This window comes from Oncorhynchus clarkii, chromosome 4 (assembly GCF_045791955.1).
Source record: "Oncorhynchus clarkii lewisi isolate Uvic-CL-2024 chromosome 4, UVic_Ocla_1.0, whole genome shotgun sequence".
Classification (NCBI taxonomy): Eukaryota; Metazoa; Chordata; class Actinopteri; order Salmoniformes; family Salmonidae; genus Oncorhynchus; species Oncorhynchus clarkii.
This window is the reverse complement of record NC_092150.1, coordinates 9,452,892-9,477,321: the sequence shown is the minus strand read 5'-3', so window position 1 is coordinate 9,477,321 and position 24,430 is coordinate 9,452,892. Positions and strand designations below refer to the sequence as shown.

At 45.9% G+C, this 24,430-nt stretch overlaps 1 protein-coding gene across 1 annotated transcript in view; it reads left to right on the top strand.

Moving 5' to 3' along the window:
• LOC139407488 (alpha-ketoglutarate-dependent dioxygenase alkB homolog 3-like) overlaps window positions 1-24,430 on the top strand; it is a 60,279-nt gene that overhangs the window by 16,330 nt on the left and 19,519 nt on the right. Inside the window, exon 8 of the mRNA XM_071151284.1 lies at window positions 10,686-10,873. Coding sequence (XP_071007385.1) covers window positions 10,686-10,873 — 188 coding nt within the window. The remainder of the gene's footprint in view (window positions 1-10,685; window positions 10,874-24,430) is intronic.

Genomic DNA, 24,430 nt, shown 5'->3' with positions numbered 1-24,430 from the left:
AGAATTTATTAGGAGAGTGAGAGGGAGTGGATGTTCATGGAGGAGGAGATGGTGTAGTGATTATGGTCACACACACACACACACACACACACACACACACACAGAGAGAGAGAACAGGAGATTGTGTTCCTTGGGGAAAGACAGAACATTCTGAGACTAAAGGAATACATCTGTGCAAGAGACTTATGAGTGGAAAATTGCAGTATGATTTTACAACTGTCACTGTGTGTGTGTGAGTGTGAGTGTGAGTGTGTGTGTGTGTGTGTGTGTGTGTGTGTGTGTGTGTCAGTAAGCTAGTATAGTGCCTTCAGAAAGTATTCACACTCCTTTACTTTTTCCACATTCTGTTGTGTTACAGCCTGAATCTAAAATGGATTAAATGGAGATGTGTTGCTGATCTACACACAATACCCCATAATGTCAAAGTGGAATTTTGTTGTAAGAATGTTTTACAAATTAATAAATAATGAAAAGCTGAAATTTCAGAATGCAAATATTCCAAAACATGCATCCTGTTTGCCATAAGCCACTAAAGTAATACTGCAAAAATATGGCAAAGCAATTCACTTTTTTGTCCTGAATACAAAATGTTATGTTTGGGGCAAATCCAACACAACACATGACTGAGTACTACTCTCCATATCTTCAAGCATAGTGGTGGCTTCACCGTGTTATGGGTATGCTTGTAATCGTTAATGACTGGGAGTTTTTTAGGATAAAAAAAATGGAACGGAACTAAGCACAGGCAAAAATCTAGAGCAAAACCTGGTTCAGTCTGCTTTTCACCAGACACTGGGAGACAATAACCTAAAACACAAGGACAAATCTACACTGGAGTTGCTTACCAAGAAGATAGTGAATTATCCTGAGTGGCCAAGAAGATAGTGAATTATCCTGAGTGGCTGAGTTACAGTTACAGTTTTGACTTAAATTTACTTGATAATCTATTGCAAGACTTGAAAATAGTTGTCGAGCAATGATCAACAACCAATCTGAAAGAGTTTGAAGAATTTTGAAAAAAATAATGGGCAAATGTTGCACAATCCAATTGTGGGAAAACTCTTAGAGGCTTACCCAGAAAGACTCACAGATGTAATCGCTTCCAAAGTTGCTTCTATAAAGTATTGACTCAGAAGTGTGATACTTATGTGAATGAGATAGTTCTGTATTTAATTTTCAATAAATGTGCAAAGATGTCTAAAAACACGTTATGACTTTGTCATTATGGGCTATTGTGTGTAGATGGGTAAGAAAATATATATTGAATCCGTTTGAATTCATGTTGTAACACAACAAAATGTGGAATAAGTCAAGGGGTACGAATACTTTCTGAAGGCTCTGTACCACCCCATACCATACTGTACATATTTGTGAGTCACTGTTATGGCAATTATTTCTTATACAGCAAGAATGCTGTGTGATGGAATAAAAAAATAGTTCCCAGACACACTGGTGGAGGGGGGAGGGGTCAACCTTGCCAGGACAAACAAAACCCACACTGGTGGAGGGGTCGATAGTGGTGAAGGGGTCGATAGTGGTGAAGGGGTCGATAGTGGTGAAGGGGTCGATAGTGGTGAAGGGGTGGATAGTGGTGGAGGGGTCGATAGTGGTGGAGGGGTCTATAGTGGTCGAGGGGTGGATAGTGGTGGAGGGGTCAATAGTGGTGGAGGGGTCGATAGTGTTCGAGGGGTGGATAGTGGTGGAGGGGTGAGTAGTGGTGGATAGTGGTGGAGGAGTGAGTAGTGGTCGATAATGGTGGATAGTGGTGGAGGAGTCAATAGTGGTCGATAGTGGTGGAGGGGTTGATAGTGGTGGAGGGGTTGATAGTGGTGGAGGGGTCAATAGTGGTGGAGGGGTTGATAGTGGTGGAGGGGTTGATAGTGGTGGAGGGGTCGATAGTGGTCGATAGTGGTGGAGGGGTCAATAGTGGTGGAGGGGTTGATAGTGGTGGAGGGGTTGATAGTGGTCGATAGTGGTGGAGGGGTCAATAGTGGTCGATAGTGGTGGAGGGGTCAATAGTGGTGGAGGAGTCAATAGTGGTGGAGGGGTTGATAGTGGTGGAGGGGTCGATAGTATTCAAGGGGTGGATAATGGTGGAGGGGTCGATAGTGGTGTAGGGGTGAATAGTGGTGGAGGGGTGGATAGTGATGGATAGTGTTTGAGGGGTGGATGGTGGTGGAGGGGTCAATAGTGGTGGAAGGGCCAATAGTGGTGGAAGGGTCAATAGTGGTGGAGGGGTCAATAGTGGTCGATAGTGGTGGATAGTGGTGGAGGGGTGGATAGTGGTGTAGGGGTGAATAGTGGTGGAGGGGTCGATAGTGATGGATAGTGTTTGAGGGGTGGATGGTGGTGGAGGGGTCAATAGTGGTGGAGGGGTTAATAGTGGTGGAGGAGTCAATAGTCGATAGTGGTGGAGGGGTCGATAGTGGTGGAGGGGTCGATGGTGGTGGAGGGGTCGATGGTGGTGGAGGGGTCGATAGTGGTGGAGGGGTCGATGGTGGTGGAGGGGTGGATAGTGGTGGAGGGGTCGATGGTGGTGGAGGGGTCGATAGTGGTGGAGGGGTCGATGGTGGTGGAGGGGTCGATAGTGGTGGAGGGGTCGATGGTGGTGGAGGGGTGGATAGTCGATGGTGGTGGAGGGGTCGATAGTGGTGGAGGGGTCGATAGTGGTGGAGGGGGGATGGTGGTGGAGGGGTGGATAGTGGTGGAGGGGTCGATAGTGGTGGAGGGGTCAATAGTGGTGGAGGAGGGATGGTGGTGGAGGGGTCGATAGTGGTGGAGGGGTCGATGGTGGTGGAGGGGTTAATAGTGGTGGAGGGGTCGATAGTGGTGGAGGGGGGATGGTGGTGGAGGGGTGGATAGTGGTGGAGGGGTCGATAGTGGTGGAGGGGTCAATAGTGGTGGAGGGGGGATGGTGGTGGAGGGGTGGATAGTGGTGGAGGGGTCGATAGTGGTGGAGGGGTCAATAGTGGTGGAGGGGGGATGGTGGTGGAGGGGTGGATAGTGGTGGAGGGGTCGATAGTGGTGGAGGGGTCGATGGTGGTGGAGGGGTCGATGGTGGTGGAGGGGTCGATGGTGGTGGAAGGGTGGATAGTCAATGTTGGTGGAGGGGTCGATGGTGGTGGAGGGGTCGATAGTGGTGGAGGGGTTAATAGTGGTGGAGGGGTCGATAGTGGTGGAGGGGGGATGGTGGTGGAGGGGTGGATAGTGGTGGAGGGGTCGATAGTGGTGGAGGGGTCAATAGTGGTGGAGGGGGGATGGTGGTGGAGGGGTGGATAGTGGTGGAGGGGTCGATAGTGGTGGAGGGGTCGATAGTGGTGGAGGGGTCGATGGTGGTGGAGGGGTCGATAGTGGTGGAGGGGTTAATAGTGGTGGAGGGGTCGATGGTGGTGGAGGGGTCGATAGTGGTGGAGGGGTCGATGGTGGTGGAGGGGTCGATAGTGATGGAGGGGTCGATAGTGGTGGAGGGGTCGATAGTGGTGGAGGGGTCGATAGTGGTGGAGGGGTCGATAGTGGTGGAGGGGTCGATGGTGGTGGAGGGGTGGATAGTGGTGGAGGGGTCAATGGTGGTGGAGGGGTCGATGGTGGTGGAGGGGTCGATAGTGGTGGAGGGGTCGATAGTGGTGGAGGGGTCGATGGTGGTGGAGGGGTGGATAGTGGTGGAGGGGTCGATGGTGGTGGAGGTGTCGATGGTGGTGGAGGGTCGATGGTGGTGGAGGGGTCGATAGTGGTGGAGGGGTCGATAGTGGTGGAGGGGTCAATAGTGGTGGAGGGGTCAATAGTCGATGGTGGTGGAGGGGTCGATAGTGGTGGAGGGGTCGATGGTGGTGGAGGGGTGGATAGTCGATGGTGGTGGAGGGGTCGATAGTGGTGGAGGGGTCGATAGTGGTGGAGGGGGGATGGTGGTGGAGGGGTGGATAGTGGTGGAGGGGTCGATAGTGGTGGAGGGGTCAATAGTGGTGGAGGAGGGATGGTGGTGGAGGGGTGGATAGTGGTGGAGGGGTCGATAGTGGTGGAGGGGTCGATGGTGGTGGAGGGGTTAATAGTGGTGGAGGGGTCGATAGTGGTGGAGGGGGGATGGTGGTGGAGGGGTGGATAGTGGTGGAGGGGTCGATAGTGGTGGAGGGGTCAATAGTGGTGGAGGGGGGATGGTGGTGGAGGGGTGGATAGTGGTGGAGGGGTCGATAGTGGTGGAGGGGTCGATGGTGGATGGTGGTGGAGGGGTCGATGGTGGTGGAGGGGTCGATGGTGGTGGAAGGGTGGATAGTCAATGTTGGTGGAGGGGTCGATGGTGGTGGAGGGGTCGATAGTGGTGGAGGGGTTAATAGTGGTGGAGGGGTCGATAGTGGTGGAGGGGGGATGGTGGTGGAGGGGTGGATAGTGGTGGAGGGGTCGATAGTGGTGGAGGGGTCAATAGTGGTGGAGGGGGGATGGTGGTGGAGGGGTGGATAGTGGTGGAGGGGTCGATAGTGGTGGAGGGGTCGATAGTGGTGGAGGGGTCGATAGTGGTGGAGGGGTCGATGGTGGTGGAGGGGTCGATAGTGGTGGAGGGGTTGATAGTGGTGGAGGGGTCGATGGTGGTGGAGGGGTCGATAGTGGTGGAGGGGTCAATGGTGGTGGAGGGGTCGATAGTGATGGAGGGGTCGATAGTGGTGGAGGGGTCGATAGTGGTGGAGGGGTCGATAGTGGTGGAGGGGTCGATAGTGGTGGAGGGGTCGATGGTGGTGGAGGGGTGGATAGTGGTGGAGGGGTCGATGGTGGTGGAGGGGTCGATGGTGGTGGAGGGGTCGATAGTGGTGGAGGGGTCGATAGTGGTGGAGGGGTCGATAGTGGTGGAGGGGTCGATGGTGGTGGAGGGGTCGATGGTGGTGGAGGTGTCGATGGTGGTGGAGGGGTCGATAGTGGTGGAGGGGTCAATAGTGGTGGAGGGGTCAATAGTCGATGGTGGTGGAGGGGTCGATAGTGGTGGAGGGGTCGATGGTGGTGGAGGGGTCGATAGTGGTGGAGGGGTCGATGGTGGTGGAGGGGTCGATAGTGGTGGAGGGGTCGATGGTGGTGGAGGGGTGGATAGTCGATGGTGGTGGAGGGGTCGATAGTGGTGGAGGGGTCGATAGTGGTGGAGGGGGGATGGTGGTGGAGGGGTGGATAGTGGTGGAGGGGTCGATAGTGGTGGAGGGGTCAATAGTGGTGGAGGAGGGATGGTGGTGGAGGGGTGGATAGTGGTGGAGGGGTGGATAGTGGTGGAGGGGTCGATGGTGGTGGAGGGGTTAATAGTGGTGGAGGGGTCGATAGTGGTGGAGGGGGGATGGTGGTGGAGGGGTGGATAGTGGTGGAGGGGTCGATAGTGGTGGAGGGGTCAATAGTGGTGGAGGGGGGATGGTGGTGGAGGGGTGGATAGTGGTGGAGGGGTCGATAGTGGTGGAGGGGTCGATGGTGGTGGAGGGGTCGATGGTGGTGGAGGGGTCGATGGTGGTGGAAGGGTGGATAGTCAATGTTGGTGGAGGGGTCGATGGTGGTGGAGGGGTCGATAGTGGTGGAGGGGTTAATAGTGGTGGAGGGGTCGATAGTGGTGGAGGGGGGATGGTGGTGGAGGGGTGGATAGTGGTGGAGGGGTCGATAGTGGTGGAGGGGTCAATAGTGGTGGAGGGGGGATGGTGGTGGAGGGGTGGATAGTGGTGGAGGGGTCGATAGTGGTGGAGGGGTCGATAGTGGTGGAGGGGTCGATGGTGGTGGAGGGGTCGATAGTGGTGGAGGGGTTAATAGTGGTGGAGGGGTCGATGGTGGTGGATGGGTCGATAGTGGTGGAGGGGTCGATGGTGGTGGAGGGGTCGATAGTGATGGAGGGGTCGATAGTGGTGGAGGGGTCGATAGTGGTGGAGGGGTCGATAGTGGTGGAGGGGTCGATAGTGGTGGAGGGGTCGATGGTGGTGGAGGGGTGGATAGTGGTGGAGGGGTCGATGGTGGTGGAGGTGTCGATGGTGGTGGAGGGGTCGATAGTGGTGGAGGGGTCAATAGTGGTGGAGGGGTCAATAGTCGATGGTGGTGGAGGGGTCGATAGTGGTGGAGGGGTCGATGGTGGTGGAGGGGTCAATAGTGGTGGAGGGGTCGATAGTGGTGGAGGGGTCGATAGTGGTGGAGGGGTCGATAGTGGTGGAGGGGTCAATAGTGGTGGAGGGGTCAATAGTGGTGGAGGGGTCGATAGTGGTGGAGGGGTCGATAGTGGTGGAGGGGTCGATGGTGGTGGAGGGGTCGATAGTGGTGGAGGGGTCGATGGTGGTGGAGGGGTCGATAGTGGTGGAGGGGTCGATAGTGGTGGAGGGGTCGATAGATCATACCTGTATAGGCTATCTGGGAATTAAACTTTAAATTAACCTGGGAAGTTGGTTCATCTAGGTTACTATTGCTAAATTTAAGGTGTCTCATTTAATTGGAAGAACCTAGAAAGCTATGTCCGACAACTTAAATAAATAAATTGAATGAGACCCAATCAATTGAGATTGCTGGATTATTTTAATGTGATCCATTAAAATAATGTGATCCCCCCCCCTTTTGTTAGCTTAGCATCTCGTGCAAGCTAACCCTACTTTGTTCAGAAATCTCACTTCCAAGCACAAAATAGGGTCCCTTTTTACCCTGGAAAGGGTGGGTTTACTAGTGACGTCTCACATGAAACGATTCGCCATACTTTGCTAGCGTTATGTTGACCGGAGTGACACGGTACATAATTCGGATATGCCTGTAGTCAGTCCACACTGGTTTAGCGCGGTATGCGGACAAAATACTTTGGCTCGGTCATCGAAGGAATATCTTCTCATTTCTAACCTTAATGGCTCTCTGCTCTAGAAGTTAATATTGACCGACAGACATAGTACCGTTTGGCCATACGGACTAAATCTGGATTTTATCACTCATTGCTCTGACGCTAACGACTACTACCGGAGGCGCTCCCAAACTAGCTTGTTCCAATGGGAACACACACACACACGCACAACCAATTTGAATGTATACAAAGCAGTCTGTTTGTACAATTCTGTTTGCACAATTGATACAGTGGGGCAAAAAAAGTATTTAGTCAGCCACCAATTGTGCAAGTTCTCCCACTTAAAAAGATGAGAGAGGCCTGTAATTTTCATCATAGGTACACTTCAACTATGACAGACAAAATGAGAAGAAAAATTCCAGAAAATCACATTGTAGGATTTTTTATGAATTTATTTGATGTCCTGTTCCTTCTTTTCCGTTGTGTATTTCTGGATTGTTTTAGTGATTCACCATAGTGAAGGCGTAGACTCAGGTTTTCCGGGTCTCTATGTTTTTGGTTGGACAGGTTTCTCAATTTCTTTCTTAGATTTTTGCATTCTTCATCAAACCATTTGTCATTGTTGTTCATTTTCTTCGGTTTTCTCTTTGAGATTTTTAGATTTTATAGGGAAGCTGAGAGGTCAAATATACTGTTAAGATTTTCTACTGCCAAGGTTACACCTTTACAATTCAGTGGAACGTTTTTCCCAGGAAATTGTCTAAAAGGGATTGCATTTGTTGTTGCCTAATTGTTTTTTGGTAGGTTTCCAAACTGCAGTCCTTCCATCTATAGCATTTCTTAATATTACTCAGTTTCTTTGGCTTTGATGCCTCTGTTCAAGTAGACTTTGATTTTGCTGTGGTCTGATAGGGGTGTCAGTGGGCTGACCATGAACGCTCTGAGAGACTCTGGGTTGAGGTCAGTGAAAAAGTAGTCTACAGTACTACTGCCAAGAGATGAGCTATAGGTGTACCATTGGAGTACCCTCGAAGCCTACCATTGACTATGTACATACCCAGCGTGCGACAGAGCTGCAGGAGTTGTGACCCGTTTTTGTTGGTTATGTTGTCATAGTTGTGCCTAGGGGGGCATATATTGGGGAGGGAATGCTGTCTGTCACCTGCAGGCAGGTGTTTGTCCCCCTGTGTGCTGAGGGTGTCAGGTTCTTGTCCGGTTCTGGCATTTAGGTCTCCACAGACTAGTACATGTCCCTGGGCCTGGAAATGACTGATTTCCCCCTCCAGGATGGAGAAGCTGTTTTCATTAAAGTATGGGGATTCTAGTGGGGGGATATAGGTAGCACACGGGACATTTTTCTCTGTTAAGATAATTTCCTTTTGAATTTCTAGCCAAATGTAAAATGTTCCTGTTTTGATTAATTTAATGGAGTGAGTTAGGTCTGCTCTATACCAAATTAGAATACCCCCTGAGTCCCTTCCCTGTTAAACACCTGATAGTTTGATGGATGGGACTACCAGCTCTCTCTAACCTAGAGGGCAACCAGTGGTTCCGTCTCCTCTATACCAGGTTTCTTGCAGGATGACAATGTCTGTATTACCTATTTCTTTGGTGAAGTCCGGGTTCCTGCTCTTTAGGCCAAAGGCAGATGACCTCAGGCCTTGGATATTCCAGGATGATATAGTGAATGCTTTGCTTTCCATAAAGTGTCCAATGTTGTTGGTCGTGTGGTTTGGCCTCAGACCAGTAAGTGTGAGCAGAGCCTGTTGAGCATCTGGTACATGCCATTGGCTTGGGCTAGTGTAAGAATGGGGGTTGGGCCTGTTTGCCCGCTCACTGCCCGGGCGTGTGTGTGACTTCCATGTTGAGGCTCTCTTTGCGGGGGTGGGGTGCATGGGGTGGGCAGGAGGGGCATAGGTCTGATCTGAGGGGGCCTAAATGGGGTGTGGGCATGGTTGACGTGGGGGGGGTGTGTTGATTGATTGGGGTGGGGGTGTGGATGTGGCTGGGTGTGCTGTGGTCTGGATGCAAGTCCTCTCTCTCTGGATGTGTTCTCTCTCTCTCCTCCACCCAGTGTTCGCTCTCTCTCTCTCCCCTCCTCCACCTGGTGTTCCCTCTCTATCCCCTCCTCCACCTGGTGTTCTCTCTCTCTCTCCTCCACCTGGTGTTCTCTCTCTCTCCCCTCTTCCACCTGGTGTCCTCTCTCTATCCCCTCCTCCACCTGTTTCTCTCTCTCTCTCTCTCTCTCTCTCTCTCTCTCTCTCTCTCTCTCTCTTCCTCCACCCGGTGTTCTCTCTCTCCTCCTCCTCCACCCGGTGTTCTCTCTCTCTCTCTCCCTCCTCCTCCTCCACCCAATATTCTCTCTCTCTCTCTCTTCCTCCACCCGGTGTTCTCTCTCTCCTCCTCCTCCTCCTCCACCCGGTGTTCTCTCTCTCTCTCTCCCTCCTCCTCCACCCAATGTTCTCTCTCTCTCTCTCCACCCGGTGTTCTCTCTCTCCTCCTCCTCCTCCACCCGGTGTTCTCTCTCTCTCTCCCTCCTCCTCCACCCAATGTTCTCTCTCCTCCTCTCTGTGTTATCTCTTCTGCTCCACAGTCAGTTACCATGGTTTCCTGGCCTTGACACTGGATCGTAAAAGAAGCACCAGTAAAAAGGCCCAATCCTTAATTTAAAGAGACAGAAAGAGAGACAAACATACTGAGACAAAAGGTCGGCTGCGCTTTATGCCAAAAATCTGACAGGAGTCCCATCCCGCTCCGAGAATTCAGAAAAGGACAATGTGGATTGCAGTAGTTAGTCTGCCATAGCTCACCTGGCTCCCACTGAATCAAGTTGCTTTTCATAGTAACCCACCCAGCGTCTAATTAATTCACCGTCTGTTTGAAACGTCCACTAAATATTTAGACTGGGGTACAGATCTTCCTGTGTAACCACTGTGGTAGTTTAGTTTTGTTGAACTTATTTGCACCACAGAAAGTGATAAACAACAATTCAGATAAATAAAAATCAGTGTGCAGGTTGGAAGCTCAGGGGCATGAAAACCACAACACAAAAAAAAACAATATACAGTACATGGTAACAGTCCCGTCTAAATCCGGACTGAGAGTTCGTCTTCGCCAAGATCCATTCCCTGGTGACAGTTTTTAGATAAACAACAGGCTGATTTTGGTTGGAGCTAGGAGGGGAAAAGTGGGACTATGTCTGCCAAGTCAGTTAGACGTGTACAGAGTGTCTGTCTGTCTGTCTGTCTGTCTGTCTGTCTGTCTGTCTGTCTGTCTGCCTGCCTGCCTGCCTGCCTGCCTGCCTGCCTGCCTGCCTGCAGAAAGAGAGAGGACACTAGTCCATTTCAGTCTCCATTTTCTGATATGATGCCAAAGAACAGTGGGTCAAAGTACTGATCTTACTGCCTGCCTGCCTGCCTGCCTGCCTGCCTGCCTGCCTGCCTGCCTGCCTGCCTGCAGAAAGAGAGAGGACACTAGTCCATTTCAGTCTCCATTTTCTGATATGATGCCAAAGAACAGTGGGTCAAAGTACTGATCTTACTGCCTGCCTGCCTGCCTGCCTGCCTGCCTGCCTGCCTGCCTGCCTGCCTGCCTGCCTGCCTGCCTGTCTGCCTGCCTGTCTGCTTGCCTGTCTGTCTTGTATACAGTGTGTGAGCTGTGTGTGTACTGTGTCTTCCCAACATGAAAAATCCAGCTGTGGGGAGGCTTCTTAAAGCTATGGTTCTCTGTAGCTCAGTTGGTAGAGCGTGGCTCTTGCAATGCCAGGATAGTGTTTTTGATTCCTGGGACAACCTGTAGGTAAAACGTTAAAAGTGTCTACTATATTATTATTCTATAACAAAATAGCATAGTGGAGGTGCTTGATTAACACAGTTCAGTCAACTCTCTCTAAGATACAACATCTTTGCTTTGGTGTCTTCATCAGCATTCAGTGGCTAAAGAGTACCACGACCGAGGGCCTCGTATCAACCTGACCTTCTGCACCATGTACCCAGAGCCTGAGGGACAGACACCAGGCACCGGACTACCATCCCCAAACAACAGACACACTGTCTGTCCCACACACACCTTCACACTTAACACTCTGGCTGGGACTGTCACGGGGAAAAAAAGGTAAAGAAATATAAATAAGATATTAATAATAAATATATAAATATTTTGTGGATATTTGGAGAAAGAAAACAAAATGACTTTAACCCTTGATGACATCACTAAAGACACTTTATGGGATAGTTAGGACGATGAAATAGGAAGAAAATACCAGCTTAAAACCACCAGATAATATTTGTAAGGAGTTATCAACGTTTACAGTTATCTCACTGGGACATACTGGTTGAATCAACGTTGTTTTTAACGTAATTTGCCACCGTATTGTGACGTGGAATCTACATGGAAAACACATTGGATTTGGAAAAAAAGTAGTCAAATTTTAAATCACGGGATTAAGTCGTCATGGTAACCAAATTTCAACATAGACAAACCTTGTATAAAAATGTTTGACTTTGTACCTTTAAAACATTTTCAACATTACATCCTCTATCAGAAAAAAACAACAGTAGGGTGGGCAGCACCTCCTGCGGAGAATTGATCTGCTGTTGAAGTCGGAGGTTCACCTACACCTTAGACAAATACATAAACTCTGTTTTTCACAATTCCTGACATTGAATCCTAGTAAAAATTCCCTGTCTTAGGGCAGTTAGGATCACCACTTCATTTTATTGTGAAATGTCAGAATAATAGTATAGAGGATGATTTATTTCAGCCTTTATTTCTTTCGTCACATTCTCAGTTGGTCAGAAGTTTACAAACACTCAATTAGTATTTTGTAGCATTGCCTTTAAATTGATACACTTGGGTAAAATGTTTCGGGAAGCTTTCCACAATGAGTTGGGTGAATTTTGGCCCATTCTTCCTGACATAGCTGGTGTAACTGAGTCAGGTTTGTAGGCCTCCTTGCTCGCACATGCTTTTTCAGTTCTGCCCACACATTTTCTATAGGATTGAGGTCAGGGCTTTGTGATGACCACTCCAATACTTTGACTTTGTTGTCCTTAAGCCATTTTGCCACAACTTTGGAAGATGTTTGGGGTCATTGTCCATTTGGAAGACCCATTTGCGACCAAGCTTTAACTTCCTGACTGATGTCTTGAGATGTTGCTCAATACATACACATAATTTCCATGCCTCATGATGCCATCTATTTTGTGAAGTGCACCAGTCCCTCCTGCAGCAAAGCACCCCCACAACATGATGCTGCCACCCCCGTGCTTCATGGTTGGGATGCTGTTCTTCGGCTTGCAACCCTCCCCCTTTTTCCTCCAAACATAACGATGGTCATTATGGCCAAACAGTTCCATATTTGTTTCATCAGACCAGAGGACATTTCTCCAAAAAGTACGATCTTTGTTCCCATATGCAGTTGCAAACCGTAGTCTGGCTTTTTCATGGCGGTTTTGGAGCAGTGGCTTCTTCCTTGCTGAGCAGCCTTTCAAGTTATGTCGAGATAGTACTCGTTTTATTGTGGATATAGATATTTTTTACCCTGTTTCCTCCAGCATCTTCACAAGGTCCTTAGCTGTTGTTCTGGGATTGATTTGCACAATTCACACCAAAGTACGTTAATCTCTAGGAGACAGAACGCGTCTCCTTCCTGAGAGGTATGACAGCTGCGTGGACCCATGGTGTTTATACTTGCGTACTATTGTTTGTACATATGAACGTGTTACTTTCGGGCGTTTGGAAACTGCTAGAAGGACGAACCAGACTTGTGGAGGTCTACAATTTCAGTTTCTGTAGGTAGGGGTAAAGTGACTAGACAACAGGATAGATAATAGACAGTAACAGCAGTATACTGTAGGTAGGGGTAAAGTGACTAGACAACAGGATAGATAATAGACAGTAACAGCAGTATACTGTAGGTAGGGGTAAAGTGACCAAACAACAGGATAGATAATAGACAGTAGCAGCAGTATACTGTAGGTAGGGGTAAAGTGACCAAACAACAGGATAGATAATAGACAGTAACAGCAGTATACTGTAGGTAGGGGTAAAGTGACTAGACAACAGGATAGATAATATACAGTAGCAGCAGTATACTGTAGGTAGGGGTAAAGTGACCAAACAACAGGATAGATAATAGACAGTAACAGCAGTATACTGTAGGTAGGGGTAAAGTGACTAGACAACAGGATAGATAATATACAGTAGCAGCAGTATACTGTAGGTAGGGGTAAAGTGACCAAACAACAGGATAGATAATAGACAGTAACAGCAGTATACTGTAGGTAGGGGTAAAGTGACCAAACAACAGGATAGATAATAGACAGTAACAGCAGTATACTGTAGGTAGGGGTAAAGTGACTAGACAACAGGATAGATAATAGACAGTAACAGCAGTATACTGTAGGTAGGGGTAAAGTGACTAGACAACAGGATAGATAATAGACAGTAACAGCAGTATACTGTAGGTAGGGGTAAAGTGACCAAACAACAGGATAGATAATAGACAGTAACAGCAGTATACTGTAGGTAGGGGTAAAGTGACCAAACAACAGGATAGATAATAGACAGTAACAGCAGTATACTGTAGGTAGGGGTAAAGTGACTAGACAACAGGATAGATAATAGACAGTAACAGCAGTATACTGTAGGTAGGGGTAAAGTGACCAAACAACAGGATAGATAATAGACAGTAACAGCAGTATACTGTAGGTAGGGGTAAAGTGACTAGACAACAGGATAGATAATATACAGTAACAGCAGTATACTGTAGGTAGGGGTAAAGTGACCAAACAACAGGATAGATAATATACAGTAGCAGCAGTATACTGTAGGTAGGGGTAAAGTGACCAAACAACAGGATAGATAATAGACAGTAACAGCAGTATACTGTAGGTAGGGGTAAAGTGACCAAACAACAGGATAGATAATATACAGTAACAGCAGTATACTGTAGGTAGGGGTAAAGTGACCAAACAACAGGATAGATAATATACAGTAACAGCAGTATACTGTAGGTAGGGGTAAAGTGACCAAACAACAGGATAGATAATAGACAGTAGCAGCAGTATACTGTAGGTAGGGGTAAAGTGACCAAACAACAGGATAGATAATAGACAGTAGCAGCAGTATACTGTAGGTAGGGGTAAAGTGACCAAACAACAGGATAGATAATAGACAGTAACAGCAGCATATGTTGTGAGCGAGTGTGTGATGTCAGTATGCGTGTTTGTGTGTGTCTTGGGGTGTCAGTGTATGTGTGGGTAGAGTCCAGTGTGTTTTTAGCATAGAGTCAGTCCAAGAGAGTTAGTGCAAAAAAGTGCCAATGCAGATGGTCCGGTTAGCTATTTGGTTAACTATTTAACTAATTATTTAACTAATTATTTAACTAACTATTTAACTAATTATTTAACTAACTATTTAACTAATTATTTAACTAACTATTTAACTAACTATTTAACAAATTATTTAACTAACTATTTAACTAACTATTTAACTAATTATTTAACTAACTATTTAACTAACTATTTAACTAACTATTTAACTAATTATTTAACTAACTATTTAACTAACTATTTAACAAATTATTTAACTAATTATTTAACTAACTATTTAACTAATTATTTAACTAATTATTTAACTAACTATTTAACTAATTATTTAACTAACTATTTAACTAACTATTTAGCAGTCTTGTGTCTTGGGGGTATAAGCTGTTCATGGTCCTGTTGGTTCCAGACTTGGTGCATCGGTACCGCTTGCCATGCGGTAGCAGAGAGAACAGTCTATGACTTGAGTGGCTGTAGTCTGTGACAATTTTTAGGGCCTTTCAATGACACCGCCTGGTATAGAGATCCTGGATGGCCGGGTCATTTGGTTTTGCTATTAGAAGAAGCACCGTGATATCACATTATTTGGTTGTATAAATAAATAAAATATCTGACATTGTATTGCCACTTGAACATTGATGTGCTTATAAATGGTTGAAAGCGCAGTGATAGACATTTGTGTAAGAACTAAATAAAAATCGGACATTGTTTTTCCATTGGAATTTGGTTGTGCTCTTCAGATGGTTGAAATCATAGTGATAACACATTGGAAATTCAACAAACTTCTAGCTGACTTTCAAATCAAATCAAATCAAATGTTATTTGTCACGTACACATGGTTAGCAGATGTTAATGCAAGTGTAGCGAAATGCTTGTGCTTCTAGTTCCGACAATGCAGTAATAACCAACGAGTAATCTAGCTAACAATTCCAAAACTACTACCTTATACACACAAGTGTAAAGGGATAAAGAATATGTACATAGAGATATATGAATGAGTGATGGTACAGAGCGGCATAGGCAAGATGCAGTAGATGGTATCGAGTACAGTATATACATATGAGATGAGTATGTAAACAAAGTGGCATAGTTTAAAGTGGCTAGTGATACATGTATTACATAAAGATGCAGTAGATGAAATAGGGTACAGTATATACGTATACATATGAGATAAATAATGTAGGGTATGCAAACATTATACTAAGTAGCATTGTTTAAAGTGGCTAGGATATATTTTACATCAATTCCCATCAATTCCCATTATTAAAGTGGCTGGAGTTGAGTCAGTGTGTTGGCAGCAGCCACTCAATGTTAGTGGTGGCTGTTTAACAGTCTGATGGCCTTGAGATAGAAGCTGTTTTTCAGTCTCTCGGTCCCAGCTTTGATGCACCTGTACTGACCTCGCCTTCTGGATGATAGCGGGGTGAACAGGCAGTGTCTCGGGTGGTTGTTGTCCTTGATGATCTTTATGGCCTTCCTGTGACATCGGGTGGTGTAGGTGTCCTGGAGGGCAGGTAGTTTGCCCCCGGTGATGCGTTGTGCAGACCTCACTACCCTCTGGAGAGCCTTACGGTTGTGTGCGGAGCAGTTGCCGTACCAGGCGGTGATACAGCCCGACAGGATGCTCTCGATTGTGCATCTGTAGAAGTTTGTGAGTGCTTTTGGTGACAAGCCGAATTTCTTCAGCCTCCTGAGGTTGAAGAGGCGCTGCTGCGCCTTCTTCACAATGCTGTCTGTGTGGGTGGACCAATTCAGTTTGTCTGTGATGTGTACGTGGTTAGTCCAAGGCACACTCTTATGTAAGTGCCTTGACTTTTTTGAGTGTATAAATAAAGGTTGAAATCTCATTGATCAACGTCTCAACCAAATATTACCCAATTATCCACGTTGAAATTACATAGTGTGCCCAGTGGGATGCTTTCTCACTAAGTATGTGAAGAGCAACGTTATTGTTTCATTGCATCATACCATACATTTAGCCTTAAATCTGTCCCATAACAGATTAGTTTAACACTTAAGAGTTTTTGTGGAATGGAATCTCAGGGGTCAAGTTCTATGTGTGGCCTTATGAAGTAAAAAAATATTTTTGAATAATTGATCCACATTTATTATTTATATGGACAAGGAAAAGGTGGAGAATGTGTTTTGGCTTCCTACCTAGTTGCCTTTTATTTTGCTTAATCAGCTATTCTGTTTACAATTACAACCCCTTGTTTTGTTACCTTTTTGGGAGAACGTCCCAGCAATATAAAATGTGAAATAACAACTAAAGTGGTCAATTTGACCAAATATAGCCCTGTTGGGAATTATTATTATTATTTATTTATTTTGTAATAACAAAGGATGAAGTTGTTGTTGTTTTGAATGGTTGGTAAATAAACACAACAGAGAGATGATTGTATTCTAGAGAACCATGTTAAACTTGTGTTAAAGTTTAATGAGATCGATTTAACTTTTATTATCAGCATCTATCAGGAAGTTAAACATGTTGGTTCTACCTTCTATTTGCAACTTTATTTTCAATGCCTTTATATAACTATCAGGTATTTTCATGGCCTTATTTTCTGGGCCGCTGTAAGGCATCATCAAGGCACTTACCTAAGAGTGTGCCTTGGACTAACCTTGTATCGAGACATTTTATTCAACTCCAGAGTGGTTGCATGGATATAGCCAACACACCCACCCCCTCACCCTCGTTATGTATACGTTCCGTTGGTGTGCCTGTGAAGTTTTATGTAGAAATAAATTAGCCTTAAGTCTGTAATGTTCTCCTCACACACGTCACAGCTTGGACCTGGTGCTGAGATAGTCACAGCCCCCATCACAACTATGGAGCACTTCTTCTCCTTTCGTAACGACATTAGCCAATCTCATTACTCCAACCTTAGAAGAATGTCTCCTCTTCGATTGGTTGTCCTTATGGTTTGTCTGTGTTGACATGCAAATGTACATACGGAAGTCATTATTTCCCTATGTACCTGAATGTTTGCAGAGAGAAATGAATATGTTATATAATGAACATGAGTTGGAAATTATGTAATGAATTTAAAGAAATCTCAGTAATACATTTATCTTTGCAACACACTTAAATGGGTAATCTGCAGTTCTTACAATAACAAAGGGGACACCCCACTACTGATTAGGTAAAAAGCTTAGGGATGTGGTTAATTTGGGTAATATTCAGTTGAGATGTTGATCAATGATATTACAACCTACAGTATATTCACCCACTCAAAAAGACAGCCGAAAGTTAGTTGAATTTCCCATGTGTCATCACTATCCTTTCAACCATCTAAAAGCACAACCATATTCCAAAGGAAAAACAATGTCCAATTGTTTTGTTCAATTGTCACCCAAATGTCTATCACTGAGCTTTAAACCATTTAAAAGCACAGCAAAGTTCCACTTGGAATACAATGTCAGATATTTTATTTATTTAAACAACAGTTTGTGTGTTATCACTGTGCTTCATCTAATAGCAGAACCAAATGACCTGGATTACTGTTGAGATTACATAAAAAGTACATGGTGGAAGTGATCAATGCCGTTTGAGATTCTGCTCAGATTATTACAGGTATTGTGAAGATCTCCACAGACCTGCGATGACCTATGACCTGCGATCTTTAACGTGCACGCTCTCTATGTTTACATTATAAATAAATAGTTACAGTATCCTCAGAATGTAGCCATGGATGTGTTACAAATTTGAAGGTTGAATGTTATATTAGTTTGTGAGATAGACTTAACTTTGGGCTATTTACCGTAACACTGAAAAAAGTCACGTTGAATTGTGTTTGGTTGTCAACGGAACCAAATATCAGCATTTAAAGGAGACGTATCTCGTGCTCGGAGAGTTCCGTCTGAGCCACTGGCTTCATCCCATTCTTTAACTTGTTGGAGACGTGAATCCATCATTTGTTAACTTGTCATCAAGTTAATAGGCTATTTACTGTATTTCAAAAGGTGATATTGAATTGTGTTTGGTTGTCAACGCAACCAAATATCAACATTTAAATGGGATTTTTCTTCTGCTTGGATAGTTCCATCTGTACCACTGACTTAGTCTGGCTTTAATTACAGTTTGTCTCCAAATTAATAATTTATATGTTGGATTCACGTCTCCATCTCAACAACAAATCTAAGCTAAAGAATAGTATTATATCAAATCAAATCAAACATGAAATGCACTTTAAATGATTTAAATGTTAATTATTTAAATAAAGTTTGATTTGATTTAGTCCTATTCTTTAACTTAGATTTGTTGTTGAGATGGAGACGTGAATCCAACATATAAATTATTAATTTGGAGACAAACTGGAATTAAAGCCAGACTAAGTCAGTGGTACAGATGGAACTATCCAAGCAGAAGAAAAATCCCATTTAAATGTTGTGTTGACAACCAAACACACTGCATTAATCACTAAATATCATTAAATCTTATATCAACCAGAGCTTGAAATCCTAGGACTATTGTATTGTCAAAAAAACAAACATTCTGGGTTGAATTTAAACAATAGCTGTTGATGACTTTGCAAATGCCATATAGGCAAAAATAGTAGCATTGATAAATGACTTAGAAATTATAGTTGAATTTAATTTGCTCTGTTAAATCTACCGTTTGGAATTACTTAGATTGTGAATCTATTTAGTTTTTAAGTGGAGATCTCACAGTAGCCATTCTAGCACGTTGGTAGCAGTCAGTGACACATATCAAAGCCAAGCAGGGCAGGGCTTGGTTAAAACCCTGGTTAGGAGACCAAATGAATAGCTGTAGATAGATCAACTCTCCAGTAGGAGGTGCTGTAGATAGATCAACTCTCCAGTAGGAGGTGCTGTAGATAGATCAACTCTCCAGTAGGAGGTGCTGTAGATAGATCAACTCTCCAGTAGGAGATGCTGTAGATAGATCAACTCTCCAGTAGGAGGTGCTGTAGACGGATCAACTCTCCAGTAGGAGGTGCTGTAGATAGATCAACTCTCCAGTAGGAGGTGCTGTAGACGGATCAACTCTCCAGTAGGAGGTGCTGTAGATAGATCAACTCTCCAGTAGGAGGTGCTGTAGATAGATCAACTCTCCAGTAGGAGGTGCTGTAGATAGATCAACTCTCCAGTAGGAGGTGCTGTAGATAGATCAACTCTCCAGTAGGAGGTGCTGTAGATAGATCAACTCTCCAGTAGGAGGTGCTGTAGATAGATCAACTCTCCAGTAGGAGGTGCTGTAGATAGATCAACTCTCCAGTAGGAGGTGCTGTAGATAGATCAACTCTCCAGTAGGAGGTGCTGTAGATAGATCAACTCTCCAGTAGGAGGTGCTGTAGATAGATCAACTCTCCAGTAGGAGGTGCTGTAGATAGATCAACTCTCCAGTAGGAGGTGCTGTAGATAGATCAACTCTCCAGTAGGAGGTGCTGTAGATAGATCAACTCTCCAGTAGGAGGTGCTGTAGATAGATCAACTCTCCAGTAGGAGGTGCTGTAGATAGATCAACTCTCCAGTAGGAGGTGCTGTAGATAGATCAACTCTCCAGTAGGAGGTGCTGTAGATAGATCAACTCTCCAGTAGGAGGTGCTGTAGATAGATCAACTCTCCAGTAGGAGGTGCTGTAGATAGATCAACTCTCCAGTAGGAGGTGCTGTAGATAGATCAACTCTCCAGTAGGAGGTGCTGTAGATAGATCAACTCTCCAGTAGGAGGTGCTGTAGATAGATCAACTCTCCAGTAGGAGGTGCTGTAGATAGATCAACTCTCCAGTAGGAGGTGCTGTAGATAGATCAACTCTCCAGTAGGAGGTGCTGTAGATAGATCAACTCTCCAGTAGGAGGTGCTGTAGATAGATCAACTCTCCAGTAGGAGGTGCTGTAGATGGATCAACTCTCCAGTAGGAGGTGCTGTAGATGGATCAACTCTCCAGTAGGAGGTGCTGTAGATAGATCAACTCTCCAGTAGGAGGTGCTGTAGATAGATCAACTCTCCAGTAGGAGGTGCTGTAGATAGATCAACTCTCCAGTAGGAGGTGCTGTAGATAGATCAACTCTCCAGTAGGAGGTGCTGTAGACGGATCAACTCTCCAGTAGGAGGTGCTGTAGATAGATCAACTCTCCAGTAGGAGGTGCTGTAGATAGATCAACTCTCCAGTAGGAGGTGCTGTAGATAGATCAACTCTCCAGTAGGAGGTGCTGTAGATAGATCAACTCTCCAGTAGGAGGTGCTGTAGATAGATCAACTCTCCAGTAGGAGGTGCTGTAGATAGATCAACTCTCCAGTAGGAGGTGCTGTAGATAGATCAACTCTCCAGTAGGAGGTGCTGTAGATAGATCAACTCTCCAGTAGGAGGTGCTGTAGATAGATCAACTCTCCAGTAGGAGGTGCTGTAGATAGATCAACTCTCCAGTAGGAGGTGCTGTAGATAGATCAACTCTCCAGTAGGAGGTGCTGTAGATAGATCAACTCTCCAGTAGGAGGTGCTGTAGATAGATCAACTCTCCAGTAGGAGGTGCTGTAGATAGATCAACTCTCCAGTAGGAGGTGCTGTAGATAGATCAACTCTCCAGTAGGAGGTGCTGTAGACGGATCAACTCTCCAGTAGGAAGTGCTGTAGATAGATCAACTCTCCAGTAGGAGGTGCTGTAGATAGATCAACTCTCCAGTAGGAGGTGCTGTAGATAGATCAACTCTCCAGTAGGAGGTGCTGTAGATAGATCAACTCTCCAGTAGGAGGTGCTGTAGATAGATCAACTCTCCAGTAGGAGGTGCTGTAGATAGATCAACTCTCCAGTAGGAGGTGCTGTAGATAGATCAACTCTCCAGTAGGAGGTGCTGTAGATAGATCAACTCTCCAGTAGGAGGTGCTGTAGATAGATCAACTCTCCAGTAGGAGGTGCTGTAGATAGATCAACTCTCCAGTAGGAGGTGCTGTAGATAGATCAACTCTCCAGTAGGAGGTGCTGTAGATAGATCAACTCTCCAGTAGGAGGTGCTGTAGATAGATCAACTCTCCAGTAGGAGGTGCTGTAGATAGATCAACTCTCCAGTAGGAGGTGCTGTAGATAGATCAACTCTCCAGTAGGAGGTGCTGTAGACGGATCAACTCTCCAGTAGGAGGTGCTGTAGATAGATCAACTCTCCAGTAGGAGGTGCTGTAGATAGATCAACTCTCCAGTAGGAGGTGCTGTAGATAGATCAACTCTCCAGTAGGAGGTGCTGTAGATAGATCAACTCTCCAGTAGGAGGTGCTGTAGATAGATCAACTCTCCAGTAGGAGGTGCTGTAGATAGATCAACTCTCCAGTAGGAGGTGCTGTAGATAGATCAACTCTCCAGTAGGAGGTGCTGTAGATAGATCAACTCTCCAGTAGGAGGTGCTGTAGATAGATCAACTCTCCAGTAGGAGGTGCTGTAGATAGATCAACTCTCCAGTAGGAGGTGCTGTAGATAGATCAACTCTCCAGTAGGAGGTGCTGTAGATAGATCAACTCTCCAGTAGGAGGTGCTGTAGATAGATCAACTCTCCAGTAGGAGGTGCTGTAGATAGATCAACTCTCCAGTAGGAGGTGCTGTAGATAGATCAACTCTCCAGTAGGAGGTGCTGTAGATAGATCAACTCTCCAGTAGGAGGTGCTGTAGACGGATCAACTCTCCAGTAGGAGGTGCTGTAGATGGATCAACTCTCCAGTAGGAGGTGCTGTAGATAGATCAACTCTCCAGTAGGAGGTGCTGTAGATAGATCAACTCTCCAGTAGGAGGTGCTGTAGATAGATCAACTCTCCAGTAGGAGGTGCTGTAGATAGATCAACTCTCCAGTAGGAGGTGCTGTAGATAGATCAACTCTCCAGTAGGAGGTGCTGTAGACGGATCAACTCTCCAGTAGGAGGTGCTGTAGATGGATCAACTCTCCAGTAGGAGGTGCTGTAGCTAGATCAACTCTCCAGTAGGAGGTGCTGTAGATAGATCAACTCTCCAGTAGGAGGTGCTGTAGACAGATCAACTCTCCAGTAGGAGGTGCTGTAGATAGATCAACTCTCCAGTAGGAGGTGCTGTAGATAGATCAACTCTCCAGTAGGAGGTGCTGTAGATAGATCAACTCTCCAGTAGGAGGTGCTGTAGATAGATCAACTCTCCAGTAGGAGGTGCTGTAGATAGATCAACTCTCCAGTAGGAGGTGCTGTAGATAGATCAACTCTCCAGTAGGAGGTGCTGTAGATAGATCAACTCTCCAGTAGGAGGTGCTGTAGATAGATCAACTCTCCAGTAGGAGGTGCTGTAGATAGATCAACTCTCCAGTAGGAGGTGCTGTAGATAGATCAACTCTCCAGTAGGAGGTGCTGTAGATAGATCAACTCTCCAGTAGGAGGTGCTGTAGATAGATCAACTCTCCAGTAGGAGGTGCTGTAGATAGATCAACTCTCCAGTAGGAGGTGCTGTAGATAGATCAACTCTCCAGTAGGAGGTGCTGTAGATAGATCAACTCTCCAGTAGGAGGTGCTGTAGATAGATCAACTCTCCAGTAGGAGGTGCTGTAGATAGATCAACTCTCCAGTAGGAGGTGCTGTAGATAGATCAACTCTCCAGTAGGAGGTGCTGTAGATAGATCAACTCTCCAGTAGGAGGTGCTGTAGATAGATCAACTCTCCAGTAGGAGGTGCTGTAGACGGATCAACTCTCCAGTCCAGTAGGAGGTGCTGTAGATAGATCAACTCTCCAGTAGGAGGTGCTGTAGACGATAGATCAACTCTCCAGTAGGAGGTGCTGTAGATAGATCAACTCTCCAGTAGGAGGTGCTGTAGAGGTGCTGTAGATAGATCAACTCTCCAGTAGGAGGTGCTGTAGATAGATCAACTCTCCAGTAGGAGGTGCTGTAGATAGATCAACTCTCCAGTAGGAGGTGCTGTAGATAGATCAACTCTCCAGTAGGAGGTGCTGTAGATAGATCAACTCTCCAGTAGGAGGTGCTGTAGATAGATCAACTCTCCAGTAGGAGGTGCTGTAGATAGATCAACTCTCCAGTAGGAGGTGCTGTAGATAGATCAACTCTCCAGTAGGAGGTGCTGTAGATAGATCAACTCTCCAGTAGGAGGTGCTGTAGATAGATCAACTCTCCAGTAGGAGGTGCTGTAGATAGATCAACTCTCCAGTAGGAGGTGCTGTAGATAGATCAACTCTCCAGTAGGAGGTGCTGTAGATAGATCAACTCTCCAGTAGGAGGTGCTGTAGATAGATCAACTCTCCAGTAGGAGGTGCTGTAGACGGATCAACTCTCCAGTAGGAGGTGCTGTAGATAGATCAACTCTCCAGTAGGAGGTGCTGTAGACGGATCAACTCTCCAGTAGGAGGTGCTGTAGATAGATCAACTCTCCAGTAGGAGGTGCTGTAGACAGATCAACTCTCCAGTAGGAGGTGCTGTAGATAGATCAACTCTCCAGTAGGAGGTGCTGTAGATAGATCAACTCTCCAGTAGGAGGTGCTGTAGATAGATCAACTCTCCAGTAGGAGGTGCTGTAGATAGATCAACTCTCCAGTAGGAGGTGCTGTAGATAGATCAACTCTCCAGTAGGAGGTGCTGTAGATAGATCAACTCTCCAGTAGGAGGTGCTGTAGATAGATCAACTCTCCAGTAGGAGGTGCTGTAGATAGATCAACTCTCCAGTAGGAGGTGCTGTAGATAGATCAACTCTCCAGTAGGAGGTGCTGTAGATAGATCAACTCTCCAGTAGGAGGTGCTGTAGATAGATCAACTCTCCAGTAGGAGGTGCTGTAGATAGATCAACTCTCCAGTAGGAGGTGCTGTAGATAGATCAACTCTCCAGTAGGAGGTGCTGTAGATAGATCAACTCTCCAGTAGGAGGTGCTGTAGATAGATCAACTCTCCAGTAGGAGGTGCTGTAGATAGATCAACTCTCCAGTAGGAGGTGCTGTAGATAGATCAACTCTCCAGTAGGAGGTGCTGTAGATAGATCAACTCTCCAGTAGGAGGTGCTGTAGATAGATCAACTCTCCAGTAGGAGGTGCTGTAGATAGATCAACTCTCCAGTAGGAGGTGCTGTAGATAGATCAACTCTCCAGTAGGAGGTGCTGTAGATAGATCAACTCTCCAGTAGGAGGTGCTGTAGATAGATCAACTCTCCAGTAGGAGGTGCTGTAGATAGATCAACTCTCCAGTAGGAGGTGCTGTAGATAGATCAACTCTCCAGTAGGAGGTGCTGTAGATAGATCAACTCTCCAGTAGGAGGTGCTGTAGATAGATCAACTCTCCAGTAGGAGGTGCTGTAGATAGATCAACTCTCCAGTAGGAGGTGCTGTAGATAGATCAACTCTCCAGTAGGAGGTGCTGTAGATAGATCAACTCT